The 27,173-nt window shown below is 46.0% G+C and overlaps 1 protein-coding gene across 2 annotated transcripts in view; it reads left to right on the forward strand.

Annotated features, from left to right (window-relative positions):
- The window catches only part of DNASE2B (deoxyribonuclease 2 beta), a 218,772-nt gene extending 195,007 nt beyond the window's left edge, over positions 1-23,765 (forward strand). The window contains exon 6 of one of the 2 annotated variants that reach the window (XM_086954297.1): positions 22,303-23,765. In XM_086954297.1, the coding sequence (XP_086810423.1) occupies positions 22,303-22,661 (359 nt within the window). In that variant the 3' untranslated portion in view covers positions 22,662-23,765. Of the gene's footprint in view, positions 1-22,297 lie in introns of both variants that reach the window. The other variant, XM_086954299.1, reaches the window with a different exon arrangement.
- Positions 23,766-27,173: the final 3,408 nt, after the last annotated feature.

A 27,173-nucleotide genomic window follows, 5' to 3' on the forward strand; every position in this document is an offset into this window, starting at 1 on the left:
GAGGGAAGCAGAATTGCCAGCCCAAGCGAGGGCGTCAATCAGAGGAAGTGCCAGGCGCAGGAGCCGGAAATACCAATAGTTAATATAGCATAAAGTCCAATTCTAGGACTAATGGAGGGAAAACAACCCAAATCAGGAGTGAAAAGGGTTTCCAAAAATTACCCTACTTCCTCTGTCACTGGGAAGCTAGGGGTTAATGCACCAGACCTCCGATTGATAAATGGGCGAAAAACGGCCCTCGGCTCCTGGCCAAACTGCGTGTTGTCCCCTTTCAGCCGGGGCTAAAGCGTCTTGCTCAGCACTATTGAGGCTGCGCGCGCACACTGCATGTGTGAGCCCCTGGAGACGCACGCCGGGCCTCAGCCGGGCTCAACCGAGCGCCTCCTTCCCCAAGGGAGGGGGCCAAGTCCCTCCAAATCGCGATCGCGATTGAAAACGGCAAGCGCTGCGAGCAGCGAGCAGGGACAGGGAAGCCTACGAGCACTACACGCGCTCAATCGGGGAATACAGATTCACGGAGCGGGCCGAAGCAGCACCGCTCCGAGATCGGGGGAAGAGGGGGGGGAGTGGAACGGGCCAGACAGCACCGCTCCGAGAACCGGGAAAAGAGACACCGAAGCGGCGTGAACACTTGGCAAACAGGGCGCCACAGCGCGATATGTGCAAACAGGCAACAGAAGCCTAACAAAACGTAATACCGTATAATCAAAGCATAAACAATCACGATCTGAACATAAGCATACGCCAAAGGCGAAATATGTAATTCTAAGTCATACAAGCGTATAAGAGTAAGGAGCACTTATCTGGTCTGCGGAGCAGCAAAGAAAGAGAAAGCCAGATTAGTGTCTCTATACCTTATATGCTTGTGACTACTGTGATTGGTTACTGTTATTGGAGGCATGGTTCAAAGCCTCATGGGAAATGTTGTTTTTTACCATTGTAGTTTTACTTTCACTGGCTGCTGTTTGTGCAGTAAAGAAATGAGAAAGCATAATCAGAAGCCTCCGGTCCTGCCATAGAATCAATTTGCAGCCTTTTCCCTGCAGAAGAAATAATAAAAGTGTTGTAAAGTATGACTGATGGTGGCAGAAAATCTCACCACAGCTAATAAAGGTGGATGTCCTTTCTGGATTGGGCCCAGCAGCCATGTTAGGCAGCGGGGATGTGATGCTGCCATAGTGCCCCTCCGGAAATGGTGGTCAAAATTACGTGTCTAGATGAAATACACAGCACTGATATTGTTTTAATGACCTATGCCCGCAGGATCCTCATGATGTTACCCCACATAGCAGTCCATTTCATTAGGTTCAGATACTGGAACAGGGAGACACCTACGCTGAAACTCGGAGAACCGGATACACGTGGTCCAAGTCATGACCTTGAAACTGGTAGTCACGGGCAATGGGCTAGGAGGACATGGTGGACATTTGGCTCCTTTTCTGAGCTTTGTAACCTGGGCATGACTAATCAATAAATCAATCAACTCCGATTTATAAAGTGTGGCTACTCATCTGAGAGGGTATCCAGGTATGTTCTTGCTGGGATCAGTCGAGAAGCCAGGCCTTGAGGCACTTTCTGAATTCCAGGAGAGAGGATGATGTTTGAAGGTTAAGGGGAAGGTCGTTCCAGGACTTGGCGGTGAGGTAGGAGAAGGATTGTCCTCCACTGTAGCTTTAGCAGATACCGGGAGTGCATGTGAGGGAAGCGGAGCAAGTGGTGTCTGGAGGGTTGGTGGAAGTTCAGGCGATGGTTGATGTGTGCTGACCTTGGTTGTGGAGGGCCTTGTAGGCGTGTATCAGGATCTTGAATTGGCATCTTTTCTGGATGGGGAGCATGTGAAGGTTCTTGAGGTGGGGGGTGATGTGAGAATATTTGGGGAGGTCAAGGATGAGTCTGGCAGCTGAGTTCTGAATCATCTGGAGTCTCTTCAGGAGTTGGGTGGGGATTCCTGCGTAAAGTGCATTGCCATAGCCCAACCGGCTGGTGACTGCGGCTTCAATGATGATTTTCCTGGTGCTAACAGGGAGCATTCTGAAGATCTTTCCGAGCATTTGGTGGGTGTTGAAGCAGGTAGAGGAGGCTGTGTTGATTTGGCATTTCATGGTGAATTTGCTGTCCAGCATAATGCTGAGGTAGCGGGTGTGGCATTTCGGTATGGTTGTGGGTCCGAGATCAGAGGGCCACTAGGTGTCATTCCAGGGGGAGTTGTTCCCAAAAATTAGCCCTTCCATCTTGTCTGTGTTGAGCTTCGGGCATTTGCTTTTCTTCAAGTCGGGGACACTCTTTATGCAAGTTGGTCCGAGTGGTTGAGGGGTTATGTGAGAGAGTGAGGATGAGCTGGCTGTCGTCTGCGTAGGATATGATGTTGAGACCATGTTTTTTTTCTAGATTTACATAGCGCAAACTCAACCCAAAGGTATTGGAGCGCTTTAAATGAGCACCAGTTACATTTACACAAGGACACATTAATTTTTTGATAGGCACGGGGAGATTAAGGGATTTGACCAGAATCACAGGAAGCTGAGCCGACGCCGAGGCTCAAACCTGGTTCCCCAGCTTCAAAGTCAGCAGCTCTGGCCATAAGGCATAGGTTCTGATAATGTTGGCTAGGGGCACCATGTAAGTGTGATGAGTGAGGGATGAACCTTGAGGGATGCCACAAATGGTGCTCTTGGCTCCAGATGGCCCAAATTCCAGCTCCAGTGGGTTCCTCTTGACTTCACTTAGGCGTATTGGTCAAGGAAAATGTGGAATCCGCCCAGGAACTGCAGATAAATGCTGGAATGTGACATCAGTTTAAACTATAGGGGTTACGTCCTTTGAGGGGGCCTGGTAGGACGTTCAATACTTTTTTTCATAAAGGGTTACCTGGCCACCAGTTTCTGTACTGCTAATTAATTCTGCAGATTCAAAATACAACGCCATGAGTCATTGCACTGCTGGATTGTGACATCAAGCAGTAGAGCCCTGTTAAGCAGCCGCCAGCTTGCTGCCGGGCTCTCTGAGATGTAGCCTTGAGCACGTTGACTGGGAAGGGAGCAGAGAGATGAGGCGGTAGTTCTTGGGTTTGCTGGGGATAGTGGAGAGTTTCTTGAGGAGGGGGTCCGATCTCTTTGTGTTTACATATATTGGGGATGGTGGACGTGGTGATAGATGTATTGGGAATGGAGGTGAGTTTGCCGCTGATTTCCTTGCTTCCGAAGTTGAAAAAGTGGCGGGGACAGGGGTCCATGGATACTCCAGAGTGGATGGAGTTCGTAGTGACTGTGGTGCTCCAAGCGGTGAGCTGTTCCCATGCAGTGAGCAGGTGGTGTTGCAGGGATTCTGCTCCTACACAGAACTGTGCACAGAGACCCAGGACCTCAGTGAATTGTGGTGTACCAAAAAACTCACCTCAGTGCCTAGAAACCCTAACCAGCTAGCAACAGTGTCACATTAGCTCTTCGTCCTATAGCAAAGGAACCAATTATTAGACAACCCAGAACATTCGACTGAGGTTATACTCAGGAATAGTGGGAAGCAAGAACACTCTTATGTTATACTCTCATACCAGTGCACAACAGGAGTAAAAAGAGACACAGGAAAAGGTTAAAATATTTATTTAAGCAGACATATGATCAGAAATAATATGATCAGCATTGTTACAATTCCATAAAAGACAAAAGGAGAAATCATATTGAAATGATGGTGAAAACAGGTATTATAGTGCCTAGTTTAACACCCTTCCTAGCTCGGAACTATGTTATATGAAATATAGATGGTCTCTTAAGCTTGTGTGGGGGACCCCATACCTTCGTGATCAGCAGGAGTAAATCACATCAGGACCTGCACAAGCTCTCTGTCTCTCTGCAAAAACGGGATTCTTCCAAGTGTCTGAAATCATGCTTACAGTGTAATATTAAAGGCGCCAGAATCCCCATTGGCTCGCAGCTGCATGCATGTTATGTCTAAAATGTGAGCCATTCAGCCCGAACAACAGCTACCTTGTTATGATAACCTTGGAGGCTTTAGCACCCACTGTGCAGACTAGGGTCACAATGTAAATTTAGGGATTCCGAAAACAAGCCTTTCTCTTGTGAAGTGATTCACACAGCCTAACTTACAACAGCAGCTATATGCAGTGTTGTGTGCAAAAAGCAGCATAAGGTAAAATGGCGTTTAAACTTCTAATAAGCCTATGCTAACATAACAATGTGTGCAACAAGGCCCAGCCCTCACTACACCCTCCCTTGATCGGAGAACGCACAAGAAGTGGGGGCAATTTTGGAACACAGAGTTCAAGTTCGAATGAGACAGAAGTTCAAAATTTCGCCAAACTGGATAATTGGGAGTAAAATCCAAATTAAAAATCACAAAAATCAAAACCAACATGGGTGTATAGTGTGAAACACATGTAATGCGTAGAAGAGAAAAAAAAGTAGGAAACATGTATGAGTCCAGTACGAGTCTATGAAGCAGAAAAAAAATCGTTACTTCAGTCCAACAGCGTATAGGCACAGTACGTTGCAACCGCCTCCAATAGGATGTCATTGTTATCGTCAGTGAACATTTCAGCCATCCAATTTAGTAATGGAAAAGAACACACATGTTCTTCAAACAGCCAGAGCCTCTAGCACCATCAGAGGACAACTCGGGTGTTCTTCGAGATAACTGTGTGCCAGAAAGTCATGGGCTGCAGTCCATATGTTGCAATTACCTAGGACTCCATGCGCTGCTGCGCAGGCCATAATCCCGACACCAGAAAATTCTAGTTCATGAGCAACTAAGGGACTCATTAGTAGATCATAATCCGGGTTAGGAGACACCGTATTGCAGAGACACAAATCCAGAGCCCATTCAAAACTGCAATCCAGGCAATGGAAAACTGGCTGTACGCATGTAAAGTACAAAAACCGGAAGGATAAACCATACGCTACACTCAAAGTAGCCAGAGGCAGCGATCCATAGTATTCAAGCATCTGGTCACAAAGTTGGAGCAGTCAGAGCATGTTGTTGTGGGGCACAGAATGCACAACCATTTTGGAGCAAGCAAATTAACAGCAGCACACCGGCAGCCAAGGCAAGAATTAACGGGAAACCGCCAAAGACGCTGGAAAAAAATAGATTGAAAAAATGCAGGTATCACACCATAAATAGTTTGGAATGAAGACACAAGGCCAGAACTTACTACTTTAAAAAAGTGCACCAAGCCCGAGGTCCACGAGGCATTGAATATAGTGTGAAACAACGCCCCAAAATGCAGGGTGAGATCGGTATTTAATAAGGCATGTACCTCGGTACGAGTATTAGCAACGTGAAGTACAAATGTTTCACGCACAGATGTGAGGGCGACTTTTTTTTGAGACAAAAGAGCCCTTATTCGACTCATCTTGTTGAACTCTGCTTTCAAGGTCTGAATGAAAGGCCAGATGGATATATCGAGCTTCCCATGTGGAGGAGGAAACAGCACATTCTTACAACAGACAACACATTGGGAATTAGTCACTATGTACGGTATCCCTGCTAGCATACCACAGCAATCTTCATTATTTAATAATAAATAACTACTGTTCGCTAATACCGTGAAAGTAGGTGTAATAGCCGGGGCGGGTGTACCTTTTCAAATACAGGCCAAATTCGGGACTTCTAAATTACATGAGTCGTGCAATTGTATATTCCGAAAGACCAATGAGTGATCAGGTGTGGAAGTGCAATCTTCACCTTTCAAATAAACTTCTTTACCCTCCCTCAGACACCTATAGGTGAACGGAAGAGACCAAACCTCATGGAGATATGCGCTACCCAATGGTTCATATCTGCCTATGGCATAGTGCTTCATGCAAGCTTCAAATTTAAACAGTGGAAAAGGTAGTGCTATTAACCCATGAATAAGCCAAACTACAGAATTTGTTTCGCCACAGAAAATGGTAAAGATTCTAACTTTTCAATATGCAGAAGTGAAAATGTAGCATCTTTCATTGACATAAATAGTTGTTTAACAGTCAGATTAAATGGTAAAAACAGCGAAGAAGTGTTCATATAGTCTCAAGGCACTTTCCCAGCCTTCAACATTTGTAAAGTCCATGGAAACTGCATAATAGAACGTAATTGATGTTGGCCATGGTAAAAAACTGAGACTTTATTTTGCACAATATCAACAGAAGAAACAATATTATCTAACATGTAAATTTGGGAAGAAAGTGTGTTAATACTATTATCTACAACTGCAAGCTTTTTTTCTAAATTAGCTTGATCAATAGCTCTTAACCTAGAGGCCGATTCAATTTGGGACAGTTTCCAAACTTCGTTGTAAACAGCATAAATCGATCTTTTGGATCTGCTGCTTCAGGACCTTTCACAAAGTCATTCAAGTCAACGGCGTCAGTCATTTTAGACAAATGGAGTTTAACTGACGCTAAGGTGGAGTGTATGAGACAGGTCTGACATAGTTTGGCTACTGAATAGGTAGTAACAGAATGGTCACTCTCAAAACTGGGATCCACCCTAACTTGTGTATAGCCAGGGGCTAAACCCAGAAAACGACGCTGACATGAATCCACACTTTTTTGCCATAATAACCAGCCTTGGGGATTCAAACTGGAAATGTTAAAGGACGAATTTTGTAATGGAGTCTGTAAATCACCAAGAGACCTACTGGTGTAATTATTCCATTTGGAGTATTCTCCCAAATCAGGAATAGAAGGAGCATTTAATTTTTTAGACATTGCCAATCCAAAGCAGGTGGTTTGTGAAATAGTCGAATTCAGAAACAACATATGGTTCAGGGTGAGACATGCACGATGCAAAGTCTCAGTGCCTTGCACTTGCCAATTCTTAGAACCCAAACAGATTTAAGATCAATCGCATCTTTCCACAGCTCATAGCCTCCTATTGCCAATTGGTCGATAAAGGAATTTGAATATAATAATTTAGTGTGGGTAAGTATAACTTTGGAAGAGGACTTCTCAGTCATCTTTAAATAAAATGCATCAGGGTTTGATTGATTAAAATCAGTAAAGTAAGAAAACTTTTTCAAAAGAGTTTTGGAGCTGCCTCCAACAGGAGCGGGACAATGTTCCCATTGTGTGTAATTAACCACATTCCTAAATGTGTTTGCTTTGTGCAAAAAATGATTGCCATAGTGTTGATAACAAAACAAGTCAGCATAATTGGCAGAATCTAAATATAGATCTTCAACATCAAAGGCAGCATAATATTTCAAATCAGAAAACAAAGCCTCTACGGCTTGGACGTCCCAATCATCAGAGCGAATATTCTGTTTAACCACATCCTCCATTGAAACTCGAAGTACATTAGGGACATTAATAACCTCTGTGGGATCTTGAATTTGAAATTTAACAGCATCCCATACAATCCCATTTAAGACAGGCCAAGCAGTGATATCAATCATTCTAATTGTAGATCTTTCTTTAACATAGTGTCCATTCACAAGACGGAAAAAATACATCACAAATCCGATGGACATGAATAAAAAAATTGAAAAAAGCACCAGCCAAATTTGAGTCCAGGGTGGAATTGAAAAAGGTTTTTTAAACCAAACAGTAAAAATCGAAACTTTTGAGGGAGACTTTGATGTGGCAGAGTCGAGCTCAGAGAATTCAAGCTGGTATGCAAAAAACTCGAACGGACCTGTCACGAGATAGACAAACAAAAACTTAATGCTAGCCAGGTGATCTATAAAGACATGATCGAGAAGGCCAGACAAACATACTTCACCGTCCGTATTAATGGGGCTAAGAACTCGCCTAAGGAACTTTTCAATACGGTCTCGAGCCTGGCTATCCCCAAGCCAGTGATTACTCCACCTAGCGAGGAACTCTGTGAGAACTTAGCCAAGTTCTTCTTAAGCAAGGTTGAACACATCTTCACCTCACTTGAGCCTCATGTCAGGCAGAGCATGCTAGAAATCACACCCAGGAACCGCATAGCTGACCCACAGGAGGCCAAATTTTTAGCCTTTGGCCCGGTAAACTCCGAAGAAATTAAAAAACAGCTGCATGCCATAAAATCAGGTTCACCCCATGACCCCTGCCTGGCGTCTGTGGCGAAGCTGGCGGCAGTCCCTATAGCCGCCACCTTAGCTAATCTCTTCAATCAGATGTTTGAAGCAGGGGACTTTCCAGCTTGCTGGAAATGGGCCTCAATTCTCCCTCTGTTAAAGAAACCCACACTGGATATCGCCGATCCCAATAATTATCAGCCTATTGCCAGACTACCGTTGCCAGCTAAACTCATAGAAAAAGTTATGCACTCTCAGCTCTGCGCCTTCCTGGGAGCCACGCATGGCCTGGACGTAGCGCAATATGGGTTTAGAGAAGGACATAGCACTGAGTCTGCCCTGATCAAATCGACCGAGGAGATTAGGAAGGTGATGGATGCAGGGGGCCGAGCGGCCTTGGTCCTCCTCGATCTGTCTGCGGCCTTCGATACGGTCCACCACAGTATTCTGGTGGACCGTTTGCAGGACTGCGGAATACAGGGGAAGGCCCTGAGCATCTTGAAAGCCTTTCTTACTTACAGGTTCCAGGTGGTGGCCCTGGGAGAGTTCAAGTTAAGACCATTCGAACTTCCTGGGGGGGGTTCCACAGGGATCCTCTTTAAGCCCCACCCTTTTTAATATATATGTCTCCTCTTTCGCCCGGTTATCCGTTCATATGGGTTTGAATTAACATCTTATGCAGATGATACTCAGATTGTGGTATCACTGCTTCCAGGAAGAGAGGATGGCATGGCCTCTAAGTTTCAGGAATGTATGGCAGCAGTCAGCACCTGGATGGCTAGAAACTGCCTAAAATTGAACTCGCCCAAAACTGAGGTTTTACTCTTCAGCTCCGATGTTAACTTTTGGAGTCCTAAGTGGTGGCCCGAAGAGATGGGGACTCTCCCCACTCCTATAATGAAGGTCAAGAACTTGGGAGTCTTGATTGATAACAAGCTCTCCTTCAAACCCCAAGTAAATGCACTGACCTCCTCCATCCACTGGTCGCTGAAAATCATCCGGAAGATCCTCCCCTTCCTACCGGATGAGTGCAAGAAAACGGTGGTGATGGCCCTCGTGCTCTCCCGCCTCGACTATTGTAATAGTTTATTCTTGGAGGCACAACAGGGGCTGCTTAACAAACTGCAGGTTTTGCAGAACACTGCAGCCCGGCTCATCACAGGCTTACCAAAGTTTTCCTCCGTCTCCGGGGAACTGGTGAAGCTACACTGGCTTCCAGTGCGGAAACGGATAACATTCAAATCCTTGTGCATAGTCTTTAAGGCGGTCCATGGATACGGCCCATCGTTCCTACAACAGCATTTCCAGTGGTACAGACCGGGTAGGCATCTCAGGTCGGCCAGTCTGGGGCTGATTAGGACCCCACGCATTAGGAAAACACGCTGGGGGGGCAGAAGTTTTGTCCGAGGGGCAGCCACCACCCGGAATGCCCTACCAACGGCTATGAGACAGACCGCAGACTAGCTGGCCTTCCGGAAAAGTCTGAAAACATGGCTGTTCACTAATTAGTCAGGAGGTTTGAGGCCAGGGAGTTATCACTATAGTGCCAGGACACCGTTGGTAATAGAGCGCTCTATAAGTGTTATAAATAAATAAATAAATGAAAAAACGTGATTGATTAGCCACACAGGTCTCTAAATCGGGCATAGATATGTCTGTGGGATAGGTGTACTCAGTATCATCAAGAGGATCACCAGCCGGTGGATGAAATAAAAGATTTGTGACTGTATTCATCTCAATGGCAACATCAGACCTGGTGGTAGGTGCTGGAGCCAAAACAGAGTTTCGTAGCATCGCTGGACAAGAGACGCAGGTGTCATACTAAGAAGAATTGGCCACTCTGTGTAGTTTGACATTGTCAATTGAGATTTACCTGTTTTCCTTACGGCCCGGAAGTGGAGGTAAAATGACTGTTCTTGTGCCCTGCATGCCAAGTACAGGAACTGGAGCACGATATGAGGGGCCAAACTCCTTCTCGACCTTCTCTTGGACCAGTTTACCAACTTGGAGTAGCCAGCCAACTACCGGAATTTGCAAAGCAGCATCAGATGTGGAGGGCAAATGTTTCTTTGCAAGTCTGTCTTGGGTCTTTTGTAGATCCTGGAAAACAGCACAATGTTCATGTACGTCAAAGGGAGCGGCTGACACCTCCTGGTCTAGACCCTCAAGGTCCGGAACAAACATTTTGATACCAAAAAGCATTTTGTATGGGGTCTGGTCACCCAGAGACCTTCTGGGGAGATTATGAAGTGCACAATGAACACTATTGAGGTGGGCTAGCCAGTTCCGGCTATTACCCGAAACCCTAGCTGTCAAGGATTGCTTTAAGTCATGGTTCATCCGCTCCACAACACTATTGCCCTCAGGCCTTTATGGAGACAAAAATTTGACTTGGACCCCCAATGAATGCATGGCATCCTTGTACGCCTCAGAGGCATACGCTGGACCCTGGTCTGAATAAAAGGTACCACATGCAAAAATTCCCACAAAGACATGCAACTCCCTTATGACAGTTCGAGAATCAGCACTCCTTTGGGGCCACACAAAGCGCCTTCAAGAATCATCTGCAGCTAAGATGTACTTAGACGCAGTATCAAAGGAGAAAGGACTGCAGTGGTCTAAATAAGCACAACCCAGTGGTTTATTAGATATATACAACTGTGTTTGGGGCAGGCACGCTGCAGTTGAAGGTTTAATCTGCTGGCAAATGTCACAATGAAGGACATAATCACGCGTTTGTTTGTACAATCTGCACAACCAGTAACACTATTGTAAAAGTGATACAGTCGCAGAGACGCTGACATGAGCCGCTGCCATACCCTTGTGAGCGGCTGTAATCAGTGTGGCCCTGCGGTCCGTGTTGGGAATCAATCTGTCACCAACGTCGTTAATTCTCACATGAGGAACTTTATCAGGACTTCGCACCAGCACCCGCCAAGTCGAACACCAGCAGCACCCACCTCAAGTGCATCCTGCTCAACACCCGCTCCGTCCACAGACACGCCATCGAACTCTGGAACCTCCTCGACACCACAGCCCCTGACGTTGCCTTCCTCACGGTGACCTGGATGAACGCCTCTTCAGCACCCGACATCGCCATCCCAGAGGGCTACAAGATCATCCGGAGGGACCGCACCGCCAACCAGGTGGGTGGAGGCATCGCCATCATCCACAGGAACACCATCCGCATCACGACCAGCACCGACAACACCCTTACCACCGCCGAACACCTGCATTTCCAGATCCACACCGACCCGAAGACCACCCTCAGAGGCACCCTGATCTACCGGCCTCCGGGACCACGCACCCAATTCAGCGAGGACATCGCCGACTTCGTCAGCCCGCTTGCCCTCCCCTCCGCTGACTACATCCCCCTGGGGGACCTCAACTTCCACCTGGAGAACAACAACGACCGCAACACCAGCACCCTGCTCGACAACCTCGCCAATCTTGGACTCAAGCAGCTGGTGTCCACCCCCACCCACCTCGCCAGACACACACTCGACGCAGTCTTCTCATCCAGCACAGACATCGCCTTCAGCCACGCCACAGAGCTTCAATGGACGGACCACAGCTGTGTCCACTTCACCTTCAAAAGAACGACGACCCACCACCACCAGCAACAGGTTGCCCGCAGAAGCTGGAACAAGATCACAGCCGACCAGCTCGCCACCTCCTTGAGCCAGCACCCTCCTGCCAGCTCAGCGAACCCCAGCCAGGCCGCAGACAACCTCACGAAGTGGATCAGCAACTGCGCGGACGAGCTCGCCCCACTGAGGACCCCGCCCAGCAGACCCGGCAGCAAGAAAGCCCCATGGTTCACCGACGAACTCAAGAGCTCCAAGAAGAACTGCCGAGCCCTCGAGAAAGTCTGGAGAAGGGAACCAACACCGGACAACAGGACCACCTTCAAGCTTGCCACCCGGAAGCACCACCAGCTGATCCGCGACGCCAAGAAAACTGCATTCAAGGACCGGCTGGACAACAACGCACACAACTGCAAGGAACTCTTCAACATCGTGAAAGAGCTCTCCAACCCCAGCGCAGGAAACAACGACATCACCCCATCGCAAGACCTCTGCAACTCCCTCGCCTCATACTTCCACAACAAGATCGCGGACATACACAACAGCTTCAACAACCAACCAACGCACACCACGACCGAACCACCACCCCCCACCACCACCCTCCGCACCTGGACTCCGATCAGCACCGAAGACACCGTCCGCACGATGAACTCCATCCACTCAGGATCTCCGACCGACCCCTGCCCCCACCACGTCTTCAACAAGGCCGACGCTGTCATCGCACCCCACCTGCGAGACATCATCAACACATCCTTCGACACCGCCATCTTCCCTGAGAGCTGGAAGCACGCCGAACTCAGCGCTCTACTCAAGAAACCCACAGCGGATCCCACCGAACTCAAGAATTACCGCCCCATCTCGCTCCTCCCGTTTCCAGCCAAAGTCATCGAGAAGACCGTCAACAAGCAGCTGGCCGCCTTCCTTGAGACGAATGGATCCCTCGACCCCTCACAGTCTGGCTTCCGAGCCAACCACAGCACCGAGACCGCCCTCATCGCCGCCATCGATGACATCCGAGCCCTGATGGACAACGGAGAAACAGCGGCCCTCATCCTCCTAGACCTCTCCGCGGCATTCGACACTGTCTGCCACCGTACCCTAGTACAGCGCCTCAGCAACGTCGGAATCCAGGAGAAGGCTCTGGAATGGATCATCTCCTTCCTCGACGGAAGAACACAGAGAGTCCGCCTACCACCGTACAAGTCAGAGGCCACCGAAGTCATCTGCGGCGTCCCTCAAGGATCCTCACTGAGCCCCACCCTCTTCAACGCCTACATGAGCCCCCTCGCGGCCATCGCACGCCAACACAACCTCAACATAATCTCCTACGCCGACGACACCCAGCTGATCCTCTCCCTGACCAACGACCCCGCCGCCGCCAGAGCCAATCTGCACGAAGGGATGAAAGAGGTACCGGAGTGGATGACGACCAGCCGCCTGAAACTGAACTCAGACAAGACGGAGGTACTCATCCTAGGCTCTTCGCCCTCCGCCTGGGACGACTCCTGGTGGCCTCCCGCCCTGGGCACCGCACCCAAACCGACAGACCACGCACGCAACCTGGGCTTCATCCTGGACTCCTCCCTCTCCATGACCAGGCAAGTCAACGCCGTCTCCTCGGCGTGCTTCAACATCCTTCGCATGCTACGGAAGATCTTCTGGTGGATCCCCACCGAGACCAGGAAGACCGTCACCCAGGCCCTCGTCACCAGTCGACTGGACTACGGCAACGCCCTCTACGCCGGTACCACCGCCAAGCTCCAGAAGAGACTCCAGCGGATCCAGAACGCTTCAGCCAGACTCATCCTCGACATCCCATGAACCAGCCACATCTCCGGACATCTCAGAGACCTGCATTGGCTCCCCGTCAACAAAAGAATCACCTTCCGCCTCCTCACCCACGCACACAAAGCCCTACACAACCAAGGCCCGAGCTACCTCAACAACCGAATCAACTTCTACGCTCCCAAACGCCACCTCCGCTCAGCCAACCACGCCCTCGCCGCCGTCCCCCGCATCCGAAGAGCGACAACAGGAGGAAGGTCCTTCTCCTACCTGGCCGCCAAGACCTGGAACTCCCTCCCGACCGACCTGCGCCTGACCCAAGACCACCTCTCCTTCAGGAAGAAGCTGAAGACCTGGCTGTTCGAGCAGTAACGGCACCCCCCTCACCCCAGCGCCTTGAGACCCTACGGGTGGGTAGTGCGCTCTATAAATGTCTTTGATTGATTGATTGATTGATTGACTTAGGTGATAAGAGTACTTTAAAGGGAAACCTCTAGGGTAATTACTTCCCTTCTCTGTTGCGGTAATAGCTGCCAAGATGTCATCATCAATCTTACTTTTGGAACTTGTAACTGCTGCAACCAAATATGTCGCTACTGCTGTCTTTGCCGCTTCATCAGCAACACAATTGCCAACAGCGTGAACTCCAACACGCTGATGACCAAGAGTATGAATCACAAACACGAGTAGCAGCCTTTCTTTAAGCTCAGGCACTCGAACCCAGATCACAGTAGTAAGATTCACTTATGATAAGAGTAGTCACACTAGGATCAGCGTACTCCAATGCAAGCAGTAGAGCACTGAGCTCTGCCAACTGGGCGGTACAGTCCCCTAATGTATGTGTATGCATGACATCGGACTTGAATTCTCCATTCACCATAGTACAAACCATTATTGCGCAGGCCGAAGAATATGCGTGCTTTGAAATCGTGTCCGGTTGCGCCGAACCGTCAGTGTTAAATGATGCAATGGAAATCCTCCAGTGGGCGCATGGTCAAAGAAGTCGGATGAAAAAATTCATACTGCAAATACTCCTGAGTCTGCAAAGAGGGATCGAAAATGAACGTGACATCCGGAAATGTCAAGGACGCAGCCCATTGTATCCACCATGGGTGTAAGGCCTTAGAATTCGGTACACTGGCTTTCATTACTGTCTCCAGGGCAGGATACGGGGTAACAACCAAAATGCGTTTTCCCTGCAACAGTGCACGCTCTTTCAGAATCGCCATTTTCAACTGTCGTCAAAACTTTGTCCACAGTGGAAAACCGCAACTCAGCCGAAGTGTACAAGTGTGACTTGTAAGCAATAGGGACTGTGCCACCCTCATTAAAAGTCAGGTACGTGAAACCCACCTCCCCAGTAATGATTCTAATCACCAGGTTGGTGTGGTTATCACGAGTCAATAAGAATTTAGATTCTAGAAGATCAGCCTGCAAAGATTGCAAGATGGCTGAATGAGCAGGCAGCCAGCAAGATTTGGAGAAAGTTGGTTGTACCAAAGCGTAAAGAGGCTTGATACGCTGGGCATATTCAGGAATGTAAGTACGTCTGAAATTCAAAAAGCCCAGTAAAGACTGTAGTATTTTTTAGAGTTGTCGGAGCGCGCAGCTATGCACATTTCTCCAGAAAGTGAGGTGCCAAACCTTCACCTTCATTGCTGAGCTCATAGCCAAGGACCAACACTGTGTCCTTGCAATGTGTGATTTTGCAAAGTTGAATTTATAGACAAAGTCAGCAAACTGGTAAATTATGCGGTCAAATCGACATAGATGCGGCCATAATTCGTCGTTTGTGAGATAAATGTCATCCACATACAAACAAGCATCTGGGTTGAGCCTCTCTGAAAGACAGACTCTGCGGGCGGCAAAGACGCCTGGACTGTTCTTATAGCCCATAGCCAACCTTCTGAACTGGCGTTGTTTGCCACCGCAGGTAAAAGCTGTCCATTGACTACTAAGAGAGGACAGATTATGGCCGAAAAAGCCACTGGATATGTCAAGTGTGGTCTTAAACCTTTTACGCACGAGACTATCCACAAGGGCAGCACTGTGAGTGTTTTGCAGCGGGCACGTATGACAATGAGAGTTTAAGTGCCGCTAATCCCATATCAAACTGTACGAGTCATCAGACTTGGTCACAGTAAAAAGAGGGTTATTCATCGGAGACACACACGTTTCAATCACACCTTGATATTCCAATTGTTCAAGGATTTCTGCCACGGGAGCTTTCGCTTCACGCTGCATGGGGTTTTGGGGTTGAGGCTGTGGCATAGATTGTAATGGTATCTCATGTTGGGGGGAAAATTTGTCCCATCCACAATGAGTACGGTACAAAGCCGGTGCAAGCACCTTAGCCCAATCTTCTGCAAAATGCAGGGCCTGCTCCTTCGGCACAGTATGCGCAAAACTAAGGAGGATTACCTCCTCCCCTTGCGTAGGGGCTAAAACAAAAGGTTGGGGCCAGTCGACAAAATGTCATAGGTAGTAGTTAGATTCTCCTAAAATACCTCTTTTACAGTACGTTGTATGTCACCTTCAATCAAAAGAAAGATTTCAAAAAGTCTTTCCGGGGGAGCCACTCTAGTGTCAGCTGTCTCAACAACAACAAACTTGTGAGTTGCTGTCTCCTTCAGAAGTGGACGCAGGGCCCCCTGCTCTATGGTAATTTCCGCCGCACTGTCTAACAGCGTCATCGACCACGCCAGGTTCTGAAGCTGTGTTCTCACTATCCGTGGCATATCTCGCTGTTAAAGCAGCAACTTTCTGTTTCTGAAACTGGGGTCTTTGACATGGAGAGTCGTCTTGCTTGCCTTTACCGTCCTTTTTGCGCGGCTGCTCTTGTTTCACACCCCTTCCTCTGCCGCTGCTGTCTCCTCCACCGGTGGTTGAGACCAATGTTTCTTGCAAAGAGCGAGGAGAACTTTGATCAGGAACCTGAAAACGATCAGGTGACTTAATAGTAGCGCAGTTGCGCATTCATAATTTCGCTCGGTTTACACAGGTATTGGTGAAGCGGGATGGGACCCCTGTTTCTGTTGCTGTTGCCCCTGTTTCTTATTCTTATTCCAATTCAATCTGCTTTCGAACAAAGGGGCAATCATCTATGTCAGACTTGTTATGATAACCTTGGAGGCTTTAGCACTCACTGTGCTTACTAGTGTCGCGATGTAAGTCTAGGGATGCCGAAAACAAGCCTTTCTCATGTAAGTATGCAACCTACACCTGCAGCCAAGCCTGGCTACACAGGTAATCCATTAGATATGCCTAGAGGCCCAAGCTTTTGGAGCTGATGTGAGCAGCATTTCACTACGCTGATGCCGCCAAAATAAGATAAGGGGCACCCAATCAACGTTTGAAAGATTGAAATTGATGTTTTGCTATTTTGGTGATGTGTACACTACACAGCGGATTAACCGCTTTGAGGCGACCTTGGGCCTCTAGGCACATCTAATGGATTACCTGTGTAGCCAGGCTTGGCTGCAGGTGTAGGTTGCATACTTACTGTCCTGAAGAAGACTCGCAGCAAAGGGTCCGATTTCCACATTGCATAGTCGAGTCGAAACGTCGACACCCCTACCTTGATAAAGACCTGTACCTACTACTCACCTTATCATACCAGCAAAAATGTATTGAATGCAGACAAAATTTACAGATTGACATGTAAATTGTTTAAGGACAGGGCTTATGTAACTGATCTTCATTATCAGCAATTGAAATATTGAAATGTCCTTCTTCAATTCTTGAATCACCTTCTTTTTCTCACAACACTACTTTATCTTTTTCACCTATCCTCTTGAGCGCAACCTGAGACCATTATATGAACAATTGAATTGTGTTATAATAAATGTGATATTTATTATACAGGTTCATATGTGTGGCTTATTGAATTGATGCAAAGAAAAGTTGAATCTAGGTGCATCAGTATCGTTTATATGATATTCATTACCTCATCCGCAGAAATTAGCTTGCAGGATAAATAGTAACTTTACTCTAATTCTGGTCACGGACCATTGTTTTCATTCCAGTATCGCGCCCAGGTCCGGCTTGACCTTAGGGGCAACCCCATTATCAATAATAACTTCTAAATGTAGATTGGGAAAATTGACTTTCGTACTGGGAGATACCGAGAATGGGATGGTGAGACATTAACAATGGGACAGAGAAATCCTACCACTAAGACATGATAATTATAACTCTGACATGGTGACAGGGAGATACAATGAATGGTATTGGGACAGGCCAACAATGACATACTGACACTAGGATAGGAGGACAAAAACACTGGGATGATGTGTTATTAGCACTGGCATACAGAGAAATTGACATAGGGAGACACTGAGACAAATAGAGACATGTACTCTAAGATGGGGTGACACTATCACTAAGACATGGAGACCCAAATATTAAAACTGTATCTGCACAATTTATTCACTAACAGTAAATCCTATGAAACGTACACCTTGATTCTAGGGGGGGTGACAAAGTGTTTTATTAGATGTGGTGGATTGGTGTCCACCACAAGTAATAAAGTTACTATTCTGTTAGGTACAGTCAAAAAAAATTCTATAATTTAAACCTGAGCTCACTCGCTGGTAGCTATGGCACAGAGCAGACAGGCTTCATTCAACAAAAATGTGTAAAGCATTTAGAAGTACCAAAACCATTCAAAAGTCTAAAACACAACACAATAACAATCGTACTCAAATTTTTACAAATAGAGAAAAATGTAATAAGCAAAATTACACAAAAATGATGAAAATTGAGGAAGGAGAATCAGAGACAGGAATTTTATAACATTAAAATGAAAAAGTGACAATACGCGCAGAGCCCCAATGGTAGTCAGTGGTCATGGTATGTTGTGCCTTGGGTGTGATTCAAGGCCGACCGTGATGGAGCATGGGTGGGATACACCAGTAGATTGGCCCTGCTAGGCCTGAAAGTAGGGAAGTTCAAAAAGGTTTCTAAGCCCCAATCTGAAAAGGGACTTTCTCCACGCGAGACAAACCTTAAATTCAATCTAACACCGTCAAAATGTTGGTCAGATACTTATTGCTGTCATTTCCCTTGACACTCTGGAACAAAAATTTTGAAAAAGATCCCAAACTTCTTTTGGTGCCCAGATAACCACAGGAGTACACTTCCTAGGCACCCAGATCCTCAAGGGGAGTACTTTGATACTCTCAGGGTGCCAGGCAGAGGGCAACTCAAAAGTCCAGTCTAGATTCAAATGCCACTGGTCAGCTGTGATTGTTCAGAGGATTGGCCATTTCAGATTTTTTATGCTACTGGAACCAACCAGGTTTTCAGACCCATGGTCCTTGGAGAACTTTCTGTCCTTGGATTTTAAGTCAAAGAGTATCCAACCTTCTCAAGTACTTCACAGAGGTCTCAAATGCCAAGTTCAGCAGGTTTAGTCCGCCTGGAATCTTTTCACAATTCCAAACGTGTTCTGAGGAAGGCTGGATGGTTGTCCAGCTTTGTAGGGTTCACCTGCCTGTGGGAGCGGGACCCCCTATGACACTCTTAGTCCCTCTCTGACCAATGGAGTAATATTTCCTAATCCCTGGTCTATCACATTTTTCAGTAATTCCTCTTTGTTTTACTGTGAACAGGCTCCAAATGCATTGTTTAGGGCAAAATCAAGATGGTGAAGGTCTTCAGCTAAACTAAACATGGGTTCTGAGGCTGGGAGAGTGAGTGGGGAGTGTACTATAGTGAGTTGAGTGTTCCCCACATCTACCACTAAAATCTAGTGTAAAGCAGGACGAGTCCTGCTTTAAACTACATTTTATTGGTTCATGTGGGGAACAAACTCAGAGGCAGAAGGCTGGCAGGCAAAAGCTACCCGGCAGGGGATATACAAGAATCCTGTTCTCCCCGTTTTAAGCATGCCAAAGTGTTGCATGTGGCTTAACAAATCTTTCAGGCAGGATTTGACACTATAATGTCAACAAAATACCCACAGTTCCCATGCTGATCACAAGCTGCGAGTTAGCAGAGGCTAATGCCAATTAGACTTCTAACAGTTCATGCAAGCAATAGGTTACAGAATAAGTTACTTGTTCAAATTCACCATTGAATTGGGTTTTTAATAACGATTAAAAATAGTGGTTTAAATATTTTTCTACTTATTCCCATTCCTGAGCTATTATATTAGTATTTTAATCTGTACTCTGGTTTTCTGCATAGTACAGCTAGGCCTGCCATAGTAAAAATGTCACTTTTGGGACAGACCAGCATTAATTATCTATATGTCCCATTTTTAAATACCATGCACCCTGCCTTGTGGGCTACAAGGTTACATAGGGGTGACTTACTAATATTAGGAGGTTTTTACCTGTTAAAAGAGTTATTTTAACAGATTGCACTGCAGGTTTTACACTGCTGCAGTCATGCTACAATGATAGGTCTGAAACCATGTTTTCTTTTGTCACACTACTGGATGGCACAATATGTGCAGCAGTCCACAGGTGACATTTAACTTTTCATGCCATGGATACAGTTTATACACCATATACTATGGTCTTAGAGAAGATTTCAATTGGAAAATTAGGAATTATCATATTTCTACATGTTTTAGGGAACTGAGCACATACACTGGGCTCTGGACAGCAGTGCACTAAAAACCTGTCTAAAAATCAGCAATAACGCTTAAAGAAAACAATGAGGATGACCACACACAAAATGGCCTTTTCCTACAGACAGGGAGACACTAACACTCGGAGACACAAACGTAGACAGAGTGATGAAAAGATTTACACTGGTCAAGCGGGAATAGAATGACAATGGTAGATGGTAGATGCAAACAGTGACACGAGGAATGGGTTACGTACATATGGATTCTGGGCTCACGCAGTTGAACAGGGTGAAATAAACAACCTGATCGTTGTACTCCTGCCTATGGGATGCTCCAGGACCATGTGGAAACAGACTGCCCAGACGGCTAACAGCACTATGAGAAACTTCTAATTGTAGACATGTATTACATTTATACCAAGTAGCATGACATGGCGTGGCATCATTCATCAAAGTGGATCTTCTGCTCAACACTATGGGGCAGCTTTCCTTTGCTCACATTCAGTACTCTAGTTCTGAGTGCTCTGGGTTTTCAAATGAAAAAATGAAATGAAATTGTGTGAAGCCCTACTGACTACAAAACATACTAAAATGTATTGAAATATTCACTGAGAAGACTGAAAGAAATATACAAAAGCTGAACATTCTAAAATGAGCTGCCATTGCTGAAAAGCAATATATATATATATATATATAAAACTCTATTATGAACTGCTAATATTCAATAAATGAGTGGCTGTTTGTCTGTTTGCATGTGTGACAGATGAGAGCTAAACCAGGCATCCTGAATATGTTAACTAACAAGGCCAATCCACCCATTACTATTGCAGGTTCGACAGTCTTGCAACCCATTTCTTTAGTTTTGCAAACAATATGAGTTATGATGTGACTGATTACAACAGGTGCTCCCGTCACAGATTTCTTTAGTCTACAACCACTAAATTAAGAAATAACGAAAAAAAATGTGGTTGCTTAAGTCTTTTGTATGTGCAAACTATCATATAGTCATTGAGTCAGGGAAAATAGTGTTTTCTTAGTGCAGTAACAAGAGTGACTGGACTAGCAAATAATTAGGTTTCCTATGCACCTTCACCAACTAATGAAAGCCACTCCCCAGTGAGCTACAAATAGATGACCCACAGAGATGCTGCCATGCCTTATGGCATCTCTATCCCAACAGTCTGTAAGGTTCTAGGGTCCTGATTTTCAGTTTACGAGATGGAGTATTGTCCTTAAGGACGGAGGAGGACATTGGTTCCACCCATTAGAGGTGACTGCTGACTCCGCTTTCATCTTTGTTCGTTGAAAAGAACCACTGTCATGGTGGTTCCTTTCACAATACCGAATGTTTGGTGTAGAGCCGCTGGTTTTAAAGGCCATAAACCAAACTTTTGACATTTTTTTTGTTTTTCAAAAACAGACTCCCTGTGTAGGTAAAAAATCAAAATGATTACCCCCACACTCTGGGAGAGAGGGTCATTATTGTGTTTTTTCTATCCCTAATCACAAGGTTTTTCCTAGTCATGATGAACAGGGGAAAAAGGCATTACGCCATTGACTGTGTCTGGTGGCGTAGTGGATAAATTTGTCCACTGTAGGGGCCTGTGTTTGATCTCCTGGTCAAAGGTTCAAATCCTGGCAAGTCCATTCAGCCTTTCATCCTTCTGAGGTTGATAAAATGAGTACCATTGAGTTGGGTAACAATAAACATCTGGTATTCAATGCCAAGATACCCTTCACGCTGTATGTGCGCTTTACAAGTACATTTTATATCACATGTTACCCTATATAGGTGAACGATGTAACATCCTTCTCAATCAGGCTGTCGGAGGAAGTCAACAGGGGCTCTGTTGATGAAATACTAAAGGCCGGCCTATCTATAAATGAGGCTGGTGGACCGAGGGTTTGATAGACAGTATCCTGTCTGCCAAGCCCTAATTCATTCAGGCCATACGTTTATAATCCTATGAATCCATTCCCATTTGCATGCTGAAATATATAACCGTAAAGCACCCAGAGCCTTCTACCTACTATACAAATGGCACCCACAAATTATTTGAATAATTTTAGTTCTGCTTAATTTAATTTTCTCCTTAAATTTGATCCACGCTTAATTCACAAACCTAGACACACCTGGCAGAAAGGAAATTGCTTTCTGAGCAGTAGGGATTCTGATGGGGATGAAGAGATATACTTGGGAAGCTTCATCATTTGAAATAGTTAGAAATTAGATTGTCTAGAAAGGTTCTAAATGTTTAAGAAAGAAGGTAATTAATGTTTTCAAGATATTACCCCTTAATATATAACCAGATTCAGATTTTAAATATGTTCCCATATATTTCTTTTTGAGTGCAGATATCTACGCGGCATGGATGGCACAATTCTTGGAAACGCATCTCTTGACTGAAAGTTGGCAGCATGGTAGAAAAGAACTTCCATCAAACTGCTCACTGCAATATCATGTCTACAACATCAAAAAGATTAAACTGCCAGACTCATCATTCTTCTATTCCAGTTATGATCACTCCAAGTGGTGTGTGTCCTTGAGGTATGAGGATCAGTGGACATGCCTTGGAGACTTGAACCGAACTGAAAAACAGATTTGGAGAAGTGGAGGGTTCATTTGCACGCGGAATCCGCACATCTACAAAGCATTCCGGAATTTGGTCAGCTACTACCAGAACTGCCCAGACACCAATGAGTTGAGCAACTAATAAATATATTCATGTCATATGTAGAAGAGAGATCTTACTTCATACATAACTGTCAATTTGCCCCACTCTTAAAAGTCATTTACTCTCTGGATTTTACCTAGTAGCACTACTTGCAAAATCGTGAATCTATAGACTACAAGCCCCACCATCCTTCATGCTTTAAGCGGATAATACTGTACACTGTACAGTATTATCCGCTTAAAGCATGTACAGGATACATTGGATCAATATAAAACTGTGCACGTGTATGCCGTACTCAATAAATTAGGAGGCTATTGTTATCTACACTTGGGGCTTTTATTTAATGACGATGGTAATAGAGAAGAGAGTTCTTTGTACTATAAAATGTTATGGGCCAGATGTAGGACACCAAATATCGGTCGGTAACGGCAGATTTCGGCCGTTACCGACCCGTATTTGGTGTCTGATATGTAGCGGGCCAATATTTACAGAATCGGTATATTTACCGATTCGGTAAATGTACCGATTCTGTAAAATACCGAATCAGTAAATTTACCGAATCGCTAAATCTACATGTAGGTGGCACTGTAAACAGTGCCACAGGCCCTTCAGAATTTGTTATTTACCATGACATACTATGTCATGGTAAATAACGAATTCCTGTGTACATGCACATCTGTGCATGTACACCTCTTCCATGTGGCACGCAGACATGCCCTAAGGGCATGTATGTGTGTCACGTGGCACACAAGCCTGAATCTGGGGTGCAACAGGGTGTCAAAGTGACACCCTGTCCCCCTTGCAAAATTGGTAATTTTACCAAATCGGTATTTTCCGATTCGGTAATTGACATTGATTCCTATGGGCCTCAAGGCCCATAGGAATCCATGGCAATTACCGAATCGGTAAATACCGATTACCGAATCATACAGATTTGGTCAAAATTTCCGATTTTTTACCTACATCTGATTTACCAAATCTAGAATACCGAATCAGTAAAATTCGGTATTTTAGAGTTGGTAAATCAGATTTACCTACATCGGGCCCTATGTATTTTGTTTCCAGTTAATACCAGCATTGGTAAAAACAAGATGTTCTCACCGTTTTGTTTACCAATGAAGAACAATTGCCTTTGGTAAAGCATGCATTAACAATAAAAAATTAAATATATAAAAAGGCATCATTCACTTCTCTCCACAGGAATGAGAAGGGCGCTGGCACACTCACAGAAGGACAAAGTGCTTATTGAGTCTCACAAAATACAGCAGCTCAACGTGTTTCAGCTTCTGTGTTGTCTTAATCATCGTAACGAGCACCACATTTGCATCTATCTTAGAGATCACCACTTGATGCTAATAAACATGGATAAAATACTATTACAATTTGGAGTTCTTGCAGACCAGTATGTTATCATAATTTAATACATTTAAGGGCGTATTTATAAACCCCTATCACCACCACATCACTTTTCCTGACATTATGGTGGTGATAGAGGCTTTGCCTTATTTACAGGGCAGCGTTAAGCAACTTAACGTGGCTTAACGCTGCCTTGTAAATGAGGCACCCTTTCATGCTATACTGAGCATGAAAGGGGCGGGGAATGGGTGTTGTGGTGGACATTCTACTGCAACATCCATTGATTTTGATGTGGATAAGGTAGCAAAGGCCCAAGGATTTCAAGGCTTTAGACAACACTTAAATAAGTGTGGTTAGTTGGTGGATGGAGACACACTCGAAGCTCTGGACCTCTTGGGCTTCAGGTTTGGGGAAACAGATTCGAGAAGTTGTAAGTGTGATCTCCACATAAGATTGGTTTAGTTTGCCAGGATTAATATCCGTTTCTTTCAGCTCATAATATGAGGGACAGAGACAATTCTGTTTGCAGCAAGGTTTCTTTATTTTTATTCAAACGACAAGGACAGCCGACACGTGTTTCGCCCCCTCTTGGCGATTTGCGCCGGGGCTTTCTCAAGGCTAAATGGGTTAAGTCACATCCAAGGTTCCTGTTTCATGATTTGTACATTGTCCGGAAGGACCTGACGCAGGGATCGCCATGCCGGGAAGATCTTAGGAACGGAGGCATTAGCCTGAAAAGAAATGTTTTTTTATTGAAGAACTATATTTTTATATGGACAATGTACAAATCATGAAACAGGAACCTTGGATGTGACTTAACCCATTTAGCCTTGAGAAAGCCCCGGCGCAAATCGCCAAGAGGGGGCGAAACACGTGTCGGCTGTCCTTGTCGTTTGAATAAAAATAAAGAAACCTTGCTGCAAACAGAATTGTCTCTGTCCCTCATATATGGCCGAGATACCCGCCACCCCCTCGCAACACAATCCCCAAGGATGGGAAACCGGAAACAGTTCTGAACTTTTGGAAGACGGGAGGGAGTGACCCTCCCGGCCGTATTTATTAAAATATGAAACAAAAATTAAAACATGAAAATAACAGTTTCATATTATGTACAATTTCATTTCCACATTTGCGATGTTTGGCTAACCTTAACATATGCTCTAATACAAAGGTTCTCCTAGCCGAACTAACATCCTACAAAATATTAACTTGTAATTTGAAATTGTACATCCTAACGTTTAAGGGCCAACGGCAAGGTCGTAACCGGTGTCAAGATCCCTAAACCAGAAATGACCCCCTCACTTGTGAGGGGCGACCGCACAGAGGCGTACCTCAAGTGCCACTACCAATTTCCCTTGACTTGACGGGGGCCCCATTAAACTCGACGCCACTTAAAGGTCGTTCGAGGACTCGTGTGAGGTATCTAGAAGGTAGCGTAGACCCCCCTCCCAAACCCCACACAACTTACCACATCTGCCGTCGCAGATGACCTGGCCCCGGGAAATTCTCCAGGAGGGGGCTGTAACCCCTCCTACCCAGGAAGGGGCCTTGACCGCCTTTCCTTTCCTTTCGGCGGCCCATCCTTAGAAGGAACCGCCTCCCCGTTGAGGGGCCAATGGCCACCTCCCTCGAGCGCTCCCATCCGTAATGGGTGACGCCCACTCATAGGGATCTACCAATTAGTGCTCACCGATCATGACCTTACCGCCCGACAATAAATACGACAAACTATCTAAAACTAAATTACTAAAGAATTATATATTATAAGCATGATTATTGATCAACACTAGTGCAAATACTTTATTTGAAAATATCCAATACATGACCATCTTTATTGCAGATTCAAAATATCACGACAGTCGTCACAACCTGAAAGAAAAATAGAGTCACCACATCAAAAACTTTATTTACAACAAGTAGCTGTCCTCAGGGGCTGGTGGGTGGGTCAAAATTGGCTCTTCGTTCCGTCTCGAGCTCACGTGCAGCGAGGAGGTGCAGCTTCAGAGCACAGGAACAAGAGGATGCTTTCTTGGCTTGTTGCTCCTTTTATCCGTCTTCAGGGCGGGCGTACACCCGCCCCTGCCTGCCCCAAAGGGCGTGGCCGGCCGCGTCAGTGTCTAGGCCAGCCCACTCCAGGGCGGGAAAAAGGCGCGCCCCGGCTACGCCGCTTCGGGCATACCAGCCGAGGCTCGCCTCCCGCCCAAGATGGCTTCCCGGGGGGATCGTGGTACTCCACCATACGTTCGGGGGGACCGAATGGTCGCCCCTTTCCATATGGCCGAGATACCCGCCACCCCCTCGCAACACAATCCCCAAGGATGGGAAACCGGAAACAGTTCTGAACTTTTGGAAGACGGGAGGGAGTGACCCTCCCGGCCGTATTTATTAAAATATGAAACAAAAATTAAAACATGAAAATAACAGTTTCATATTATGTACAATTTCATTTCCACATTTGCGATGTTTGGCTAACCTTAACATATGCTCTAATACAAAGGTTCTCCTAGCCGAACTAACATCCTACAAAATATTAACTTGTAATTTGAAATTGTACATCCTAACGTTTAAGGGCCAACGGCAAGGTCGTAACCGGTGTCAAGATCCCTAAACCAGAAATGACCCCCTCACTTGTGAGGGGCGACCGCACAGAGGCGTACCTCAAGTGCCACTACCAATTTCCCTTGACTTGACGGGGGCCCCATTAAACTCGACGCCACTTAAAGGTCGTTCGAGGACTCGTGTGAGGTATCTAGAAGGTAGCGTAGACCCCCCTCCCAAACCCCACACAACTTACCACATCTGCCGTCGCAGATGACCTGGCCCCGGGAAATTCTCCAGGAGGGGGCTGTAACCCCTCCTACCCAGGAAGGGGCCTTGACCGCCTTTCCTTTCCTTTCGGCGGCCCATCCTTAGAAGGAACCGCCTCTCCGTTGAGGGGCCAATGGCCACCTCCCTCGAGCGCTCCCATCCGTAATGGGTGACGCCCACTCATAGGGATCTACCAATTAGTGCTCACCGATCATGACCTTACCGCCACAGGCCGGATAGTTGACCGGCTATCCGGACCCCCCACAACACTCCTACCTAAAGGTCATGTCTTAAGGTCTGTAGCCAAGCTATACAGTCCCCTATGAGTAACTCGTTCCCCACCCGGGACAAATGAACACCATCCCCCAGATACATACTGTCACCAGT

The sequence above is a fragment of the Lissotriton vulgaris genome, chromosome 1_1 (assembly GCF_964263255.1).
Source record: "Lissotriton vulgaris chromosome 1_1, aLisVul1.2, whole genome shotgun sequence".
Classification (NCBI taxonomy): domain Eukaryota; kingdom Metazoa; phylum Chordata; class Amphibia; order Caudata; family Salamandridae; genus Lissotriton; species Lissotriton vulgaris.